This window comes from Schistosoma mansoni (genome assembly GCF_000237925.1).
Source record: "Schistosoma mansoni, WGS project CABG00000000 data, chromosome 3 unplaced supercontig 0077, strain Puerto Rico, whole genome shotgun sequence".
Lineage (NCBI taxonomy): Eukaryota > Metazoa > Platyhelminthes > Trematoda > Strigeidida > Schistosomatidae > Schistosoma > Schistosoma mansoni.
In genome coordinates, this window is record NW_017386007.1 from 304,056 (window position 1) to 313,487 (window position 9,432).

At 35.1% G+C, this 9,432-nt stretch overlaps 1 protein-coding gene across 1 annotated transcript in view; it reads left to right on the forward strand.

The window, feature by feature from the left end:
- The window catches only part of Smp_159990 (voltage-dependent calcium channel), a gene marked incomplete at both ends in the record, with an annotated part of 134,204 nt that overhangs the window by 88,536 nt on the left and 36,236 nt on the right, over positions 1–9,432 (forward strand). The window contains 2 exons of the mRNA XM_018791368.1: positions 4,956–5,058; positions 6,518–6,622. Coding sequence (XP_018645428.1) covers positions 4,956–5,058; positions 6,518–6,622 — 208 coding nt within the window. The remainder of the gene's footprint in view (positions 1–4,955; positions 5,059–6,517; positions 6,623–9,432) is intronic.

Here is a 9,432-nt window from a genome sequence, read left to right on the forward strand (position 1 = left end):
TTTGAAAATATTTGACTACTGTCAAACTGTTATATTATTCAGTAATTCAATACATTATAATATTAATGAACTTACTACACATGCAGTACGATGAGGACATAATTTACCAAATCCTAAGGGAGGAGATATTTTACGAAGAAGAGTAACTACATCAAGATGTTTAATTCTTCCTCTAAAATGAATTAAATGAAATGTATATTGATGAACAAATTTATGTTATTTTTTTTATTTTTTTAAAAATTACAATAGAATAAAAGAAATAATATCAAACTGAAAGTGTATTTAAAAATTGAATTTGGTAATCATCGGTCTTATTCGGAAACTATAACAATTGGTTGCTTGAATCTTTTCATTGATATTTAGGACTGTAATTGATCAGTTTGCTATTAATATATGTACATCTTATGCCTTCAGTCATATAGGATGAAACGCTCGTCATAGATTCCACTAATAGCCACGTCATCTCAGTTTATAACAATATTTATTCTTAAACTTGTTGTTTTCACCTACATTTTTTTGGAATACTGGTTCTGTATTTAAAAGTTGATTTCGTTTCATACTGATCCAATTTCATATCATTCCTAGTTATTAAAATAGTCGATAATTTAGCATCTTAATTAGAAAGTGGCAATATCTATTCTGGAATACTTCCGGTGATCAGAGTTTATAACCTCATTTTTCAACTTTTTCTTCCTACCTAAAATTATATTTCTACTTAATTCCTATTCAGATGTTGGTTTCAAGGTAAATAAATATAAAACATATCCAGAGAATAGTACAGAATGGACAGATAAGTAGTATATATGTTTCTCGTTTGCTATTTGGAAATCTTCCAGGTTTTCCATGGTGGTTTAGCTTCAATTGACTTTTATTTAAAGAATTGCCAAGTCTAGTAAAATATGTATATCAGACCACATTTATAATATTCACTAGAATACTTAATGACATATTTGAAATGGAAAAAAAGTATTTTCTTTTATGAAAATTTATAAGAATAATGTGAATTGTTTACTTAAGAACTACAAATTCTTAGATTTAGACATTCATCGTAAGTTCTTTCTTTGTCTAACTATTTAAGTTCTTCGGTTATTCATTATCGATCTAATTCAACATCAACCTCTTTATTACTAATAAACCATTGAAAGCAACAACTATATATTCCTTAATAAGGTCATACAGTGTTTCATAGTTATATTTTATACCTAAGTAATTCATAGATTCATTGATTAATCATTCAAATAAACATATACTCTTACAGTAAGTCTCATTTGTTTTCAAATAACACAATGGTGAAACAAAAACAACAAAGAGGCTTCATTAACTGTTGTGGAATGATAGAATTTTGTAGGTAAGGTAACCATAACATTGAGTACATCTATGCCAACAGTATTGATTATGCATTACAGTAATCAAGTTTTCAGATAGTATTACCAACCATAACAAGATTTTATAACATAAATTAATGAGATGACTCTTAGATAACTGGCATTGTACACTTTGTAATGATATGACCCTCATCCTTTGGTATTTTTTTTTCAACTTAGCCTTCAAAACTAAAACCTATACATTCCAAACATAACAGAACTGTATGATGCCTCATTTTATTAAATTAAGTTAGACATTAACACCGTTGGATGCCTGCCGGCTCAGTGTTCTATTGGTTAAGGGCTCTGGCTCGAGACTGATAGGTCCTGGGTTCTAATCTCGCGAGTGCGGGATCGTGGATGCGCACTGCCTCTGAGGAGTCCCATAATAGGACGAAACGGCCGTCAAGCAGTGCTTCCAGGTTTTCCATAATGGTCTAACTTCAATTGACTCACGCTTTGAACTATGAAAATACTAAATCTCCACAAAACCCCTTCTGATAATTAATTAAACAATTGCTTTACGAGTAAATATTATTTCTGTAAGCGAATTTAATCATTTATGAATCCGTACATTGTCGGAAGAATAAATGAATGGAGATACCATAGTTTTGCGTCTTCTTGTAGCAATGTATTCATTCAGTCATACTTCCTATTTCAAGCACCGATTCCATCCAACCAACCATACACAAGTTAAACTGATAAAAAGCCTCGATTCTGTTATAGTAACATTATGAGGTTAAACGTTATGAGAGTAAAACGTCATACAAAATATCTTTGACTGTTTGTGTTTCACACAACTTGAAGGAAGTGCCTCAATAATTTGAATTGCCAGTTAATGAATGAAATTTCTTTGATCTCGACAGTGATCAGTATTTCATAGTTGATAATTTTATTTCCTTTAACTGTGCTGTTAGTTGATAACTTTATATACCTGAAGACTTTGTTCAATATTGAACAGACTCAAATTCTAATGTGGTGTATGCTACTGATGTCGACAGACGTTAGTAGTATGTATCATCAGTCGAAAGTGAAATAACCAGTGGCAGAAGGTCGAACAAAAGAGAACAAGAGGAGTGACTGGCGTGGAGGCGAAAGAACAATGAAATCTGAGACGATCGGTAGATCTTTGCAAATGAAGTATTTACAGTCTGGTTCTCAGATTTTACTAAGAGACTCTGTAGTTTTGTATCCACATACATTTGACCGCCACTACAATAATTCCTACTCTAACTGTCCTTTTAATAGACCTTTGACTTTCTACTAACGACTTATCAAAGGAACAAATTTAAATTGAGCACATCATTTATATAACAACAGACAAGAGGGATATTCATGAGAAGTACGTAACAAAATAATATTTCAGATTACCAGCGTGATATATCGTACACTTTTTGGTACAAAAGTTTTAAACACTTCTGAACTCATATGGTGTCGTATATGCTGTCAAATAGGAAGGATTATAGAACAACATATCATCCAGAGAGAAATATGATCAAAGTGCTTTTATTTTATACGTCAGTGTCTGTATAACTATTTTATTTCTAAAATTTTTATGGTCTTTGGTTTCCGTCACTGAAACATTTGTAAATGAAGATGTCACGTCCAGAGATACCACAGTTTTTTCCTTTAATTCACATATTTTGTTGTGAACAAGAACACGAGTGGGGACAATCGAATGTATTTAAGCACAAATTATAGACTATCTCACTAAATTCGGATAACCATACAGCTAACAGTTAATTTGCAAACTATCAATCAATGATTTCAATCTTGACTGTTCCTTCTGCAAATATCAGTCCGTCTTCTCTGATTTTATTGTTTATGCATTTTCCTACCAATTGCATTTCGTTCCTGCTCTTTCCTTATCGATCTTCTGCCAAAGTGCATTCTATGTCTGACCATAACCATATACTAATTATGTGGTTATAAGTAGACCACACCACAATTTTGCTACGTCTACACATTTCTGTACACCTTTAACATAGCGTTTGATCGATTTCCAGTGTAATATTTTCAATAATTTTACCAACTATTTTGCTGTCGATTGATATATTGAGTTTGACATCTCCAGAATCACGTACCCATATATTGTGAACCTTCAGTAGGCCATAAAATAGTCAAGTAGCTGTTTTGTAATATTTAAGAACGAAATAGAATCAGAAATATGTGATTATTTCAGATGTTTTAATGTGTTATGGTTAGATAAGGACCAATATTTTCTGTGAAGCTCTTACATAACGCCAGTTTTAGGAATTCAGTCTAATCCGTTAACACACGATTCATTTTATCTATGTAATCATTCTTTGTCAGAATTACAATACCTGATCTCTTATCTACTTCGATGACTTTTGAATTCCCATTTAACTTTGGCTTTCAGATGAAATCCTGATTATTTTAATACGTATGCTCCTTATGTGATCCTTGTTACTACTATGTGGGCTACCAAAATCAATCAGTGTATTCATATATCTTCCAGGTTTTTACTTCATGGGTTTCAACATAAATGTACTACTTTGGTTAGTAAAAGTTGTCACTAAGTCTATATACACTCATGTTTTACCACCTAACTGACAGTGGACATAGTATTAAGATGTTGGTTCTCAGGTGTTTATTAAGTCCCAAGCAATTTGTCAAAAGACATAGGATTACCCATTCTCTATATTACTGGAAACAATTAGCATCAACTGAATCAAAAGAGATTTATGTGTACAAGACAAGAAATTTTCTCTTATCCCCTTCTTGTATACATTTTTTACATTTTACCAATGATGTATATTGTCAAATTTTTTGCGATCTAATGTTTGTGGAATACACTACTTTTAACCTATAAAATGGATTAATACAACCATAGTGATAAATGAAATAACCGTTGAGTGCTTCCAGGTTTTCAATGGTTATTTAAATTTGATCAACTCGTGATTTCAATGAAATTACATGCACAATTAGGTTCGAACGTAAATATTTTAGGATCAAATGAATATCGGATACGTTGAGACATTCACTATTCGTCAGTCCTTGTCTACACATTAACTATCCAAGTTTCCATATCTCTGACCTTATTATCTTTCTATTTAAGTTTTGATCATTCATGAAGAACTCATTAATTGACAATAAATTTAAAATCTACTTCTAATCTTTCATTAACTATAAATTCAAGAGTGAGAAGCAATGACCAGTGTAGTTCAACTGGGTCTGTTGTGAGATAGTAACTTACTGAAGACAATGGTGGACGGTGGCTTAATTTTGTGGATTAGTTGAAGTTAGAGATTAACACCGTTGGATGCCGGCCTATGGTCCAAAGGTTAAGCGTTCCCGAGCGAGACCGTCAGATCCTAGGCCCGAATCCCACGGGGTGGGACTGTGGATGCGCACTGCTGAGGAGTCCCACAATAGGACGAAACGGCCGTCTAGTGCTTCCAGGTTTTCCATGGTGGTCTAGCTTCAATTGATTCACGAACTCAACTATTAAAATACTATAATATCTACAAAAACCCCCTTTCTGACGATACTTCTATGTTCTTCATTATTAATATCTATCAATAATCTTATTTCAATTCTTTACATAAATGTTTGAATCTTTTTTTTCAGACTTTAGTACGTATGAACATGCCCTTGAATAGTGATGGAACTGTAATGTTTAATGCAACACTTTTTGCTTTAGTTCGAACAAATTTAAAAATTAAAACTGAAGGTAAGTTATTAATTTACTACTTGTTTTTAACAGATCAACATTTAAAAATATGTTAATTTTACCGTTTTTCCTAAACTATTTTCCGCTTATTTTACTTACTACTTGTACCCATATACAAGCCCCAAATACCCTGATACGACCGAGGATGAGGGAAGTCTGCTCTCACATAATCATGCGCATACAGTCCTTGTCAATGAAGTCCTACTTATTGCATTCTCGAGATGAAGGTGTCGTTTACCTAATTGCGAGGACGAAAAGCGAGTGTTTGGTGCTTTAACGGAGTTAGTGGATTTGGAGGATATATCTTAGGGAATCGGTTAATTTTGATTTCAAACCACTGGTGCATATAGGCTACAGGATCCTGAGAGAGCGAATGGCGAATGAACCTATTGTTGGTCACCGGTTACCATGGGACTGCATCTCCTAACGTTGCTTCAGTGCCTTATGTATTAGACCTCTAGGTCAACGGTTTGGGGAGTGACCTCGTAAGAAAACCACTTGCTTCTGTTTGATTGCCTGTGTAGCATCGTTGGCCTTACACAAACCGAATGTCGATGTGTGATGCATATATATTTGATACCTACTTGTGCCAATGTTTATGCGTTAGTTATGCGAGTTAGTATTCTACGGAATGGGATCGCTAACCCCATGCACAACTCTCCTTCTTTATCCGGGCTTGGTACCGGCAGTAACCTCAGAGGAGGTCCAAGCGGAGTTGAATGAATCCATTTTATTGGTCATTTTTAAAAAAATTATTATTGAATGCATTCCAGTGTAGTGCTCATAAACGTTTTAGTAAAATTAAACATCAACTGATAAGCTTTTTACGTTTTCAAACTGTTATTCTATTTGAAAATTTTCATACTGTTCACATTTTACTGTTACTGAATACTATCCATTATTGTTATTTAATATGGCCCCCAAATGCCTTGGTACGGCCGAGAGTGGAGAGAGTCCGCTCTCTGTCTCCAAATGCTCCCACATGGCCACGAGTATATAGCCTCTACCAGGGAAGTCCTACTCACTGCATTCTCGTGGCAGGGGTGTTGTTTACGAAAGTGAGAGGACGAAAAGCGAATGTCCGGCGCTTTAACCGGGTTGGTGGACACGGCGAGTCCACCTAGGGGAGTTGGAAAACCCTGATTCTTAACAAATGGTGCACATGGGCTCCAGTATCCTGATGGAACAAATGCCGTATGAACCAACTGTTGGTCACCGGCTACCATGGGACTGCATCTCCCTAAGATGCTCCGCTGCCTTGTGGACTAGACCTTCAAGTCAAAGGCTCGGGGTGTGAACCCCTAAGAAAACCACCTGCTTCAGTTTGTGCACCTGGGCAATATCACAGCCCTCACATAAATCGAATGAGATTTGTGCGGCGCATATTTATCTGGTGCTCCTTTGTACCAATATTTATGTATTTAAATAAATAAATAAAAGTAATTGTTATTTAATATAGGTGCTGCAATTGATCAACTAAATGAAGAACTTCGTGCTGTAATTAAAAAAATATGGAAAAGAACAAGTAACAAGTTATTAGATCAACTTGTTCCTCCAGCAGGTGGTAAGTTTTTGAATTTATGCTAAAATCCATATCTGTTTGGATTTAATTTTTAAAAAAAAGTGTAAATTTCTAGCAAATTAATCATAGAATAGAATGTAAGTTTCACTGATTTCAAGTACAAATTATGTGAACATAGAAAATCTTTACTTACTTACTTACGTCTGTTACCCTTCGTCGAAGAACATAGGCTACCCACCAGTATTCTCCATATAACTCGATCCTAGGAAATCGTTTCCAGATGTTATTCGTCTTTTTGATATCTGCTTCCAATTCTCGACTCAATGTCTACTTTAATCTTCTTATTTTTCATTCCCATTCAAGATTCCAAGTTAGCGCATAAAACGTTTAATGAATTATATGATTGTCTCTGTAATATAAACCATGATCTTACTAATGTGTCAAAATTTTCTTGATCTTATTTATTTTTTTAACCACATACATATTGGTACAAAAAGGCACCAGATACATATGCGCCACACTAAACAATGAAAATAGGAAGAGAAAGGATGAAAAGATTAGGGGGACTGAAATGTACAACCGGAAAACTCTTTCAGTTAAGAAAGTTAGAACCACTCTTCATGAAGAAAATAAAAGAAGGTTACAGCAGGCTCGCCATTGGCTTCTATTCTGAGCCATATCTGATAACGTCTCTAGCCACTGTGTTGCACCATCTCTCGGACCCCAGCCAGGGAGTCGTGAAGGACCAATAGAAACTAGCCCTTTGCAGCTTTCTTTCATACCACGACACCATGTTATACACTGACCACCTCACCGCTTTTGCCAACCAGTCCCAGAGTCGGAAAATAATGCACGATGTGGAATTCTCTGGGACGACATTCGTAGAACATGTCCAAGTCACCGAAGTCGGTGTTTCAAGATGGTGACACCAATTGGGTTGTCGTCTCTGAGCCCTAACACACGATGCTGAACCTCTGTATTACTAACATGGTGTTGCCACGGGATGTCAGCAATCCTTGGAAGACAACGATGATCGAACGCAGAGAGTCGTCTAACATCCTCAACTCGGAGAGTCCAGGTTTCTCAAGCATAGAGCAAAACTGCTCTCACCGACGCGTTGTAGATCCGACCTTTTACAGCCAGACTAACATCACGAAGGCGTCAAAGATGGCCCAGATTGGCATAAGCCGCTCTTTTCTTGATGTAGAGCATTAAAATTACTTTCATCATTTTGAGTAATGAATAATTGGAATATTGAATTTCTTGTCAGTAATTTTCATTTACAATTGAAGCTCAATTTCTAACAGTATAATTCTGAATGATTTAGTTCAAAATTGAATGATCAAAACAAAAAAAATATAAGATCACTTTTATCCCATATTAGGTAAACATACAAAAAAAGACTATCAATTTAACTTCTAGTTTGAGCAGCCGTTCACCAATTGTCTTCAGTGAGTTGTTATCTCACAACTGCTGAGGAGTCCCATGATAGGACGAAACGGCCGTCCAGTGCTTCCAAGTTTTCCATGGTGATCTAGCTTCAATTGACTCATGATTTCAACTTTGAAAAATACTGAAATCTCCACAAAACCTTTTCTGATTAACTTCTGGTTCTTTATTCTTTAGTTCAGTTTGACAAATTCAGTTATTTTCTTTGAAGAATAAATTCATAGGCAATAGTAAATCAGTATTGATTTATGTTGATTGTTGAATTTCATTGAAATCATGAATTGATCTAAGTTAGATCACAACTGAAAATCTTCAAGCACTTGACGACAATTTCATACTATTATGGAACTTCTCAGTAGTGAGAATTCATGATCCTATATGCGGGATTGGTTCATGATTTTCATAAAATATAACAATCATAACTCATTACTGTCATTATCATTAATGCATCGTTTTGATAAGAAATCTCTGAAGTTCTAATGAGAATCCGTAACTAGTTGATCTAATCAGTCTCGAATGTGGTGTATTTATCCATAAAAGACAATCAGAACTGTAAAGCACAATATTGTGAACTGATTGAATTTAGACATAAAAATTGTTGGATGCGTTCGCTCGCTAGATCAAAGGTGTTGAATTCGATTCCTCTTGGTGGGGAGCCATTAATGAACACTACTGAGGGGTCCCATCCTAGAAGGGAACGATCACCCAATGCTTTCAGGTCTTCAATGGTGATATAACACTGATCAGTTCATGAATTCAATGATACTATTAACTTTATTTTTGTTCATCAATTATAAACCATTAAATTGATTTGTTTTACTAAAAAACAATACCGGAAGTTTTGAATGATGACTCTATTGTTGCGAAGAATTCTAGTTTTGAGGCGTGATTAGAGTTCTATCAATGAAGTCAGCGTGACTATTCTCAGAAAGTATCCATCTATCAAAATAGTCAATACGTATCATAACCATTTGATGTTCACATATTCATTACTTACTTACTTACTTACTTACGCCTGTTACTCCCAATGGAGCATAGGCCGCCGACCAGCTTTCTCCAACCCACTCTGTCCTGGGCCTCCGATTTTTATTGTTGATATCTTCCACAGTCTTTTATTGGCATATAAACATAATGTGCATATTGCCTCGATATAGCTTTAATTCACAAGCATTATAAGCAAAGATAGGCAGTGGCTAGCAGTCGAAAATAGGACGAAACGCGCGTCAAACTGGATTCCACTGCTAACCACTATCCATCATCGCTTACCATGCTAGTGAATCAAGGCTATATCGAGGCAATACGCACAGTATGCACATATGCCAATTAGAGACTGACCAGTTGCAGTCCTAACACATCGATGGGAAGATTCAAACAAACAATACTAGATGAACTTCCACATTTCT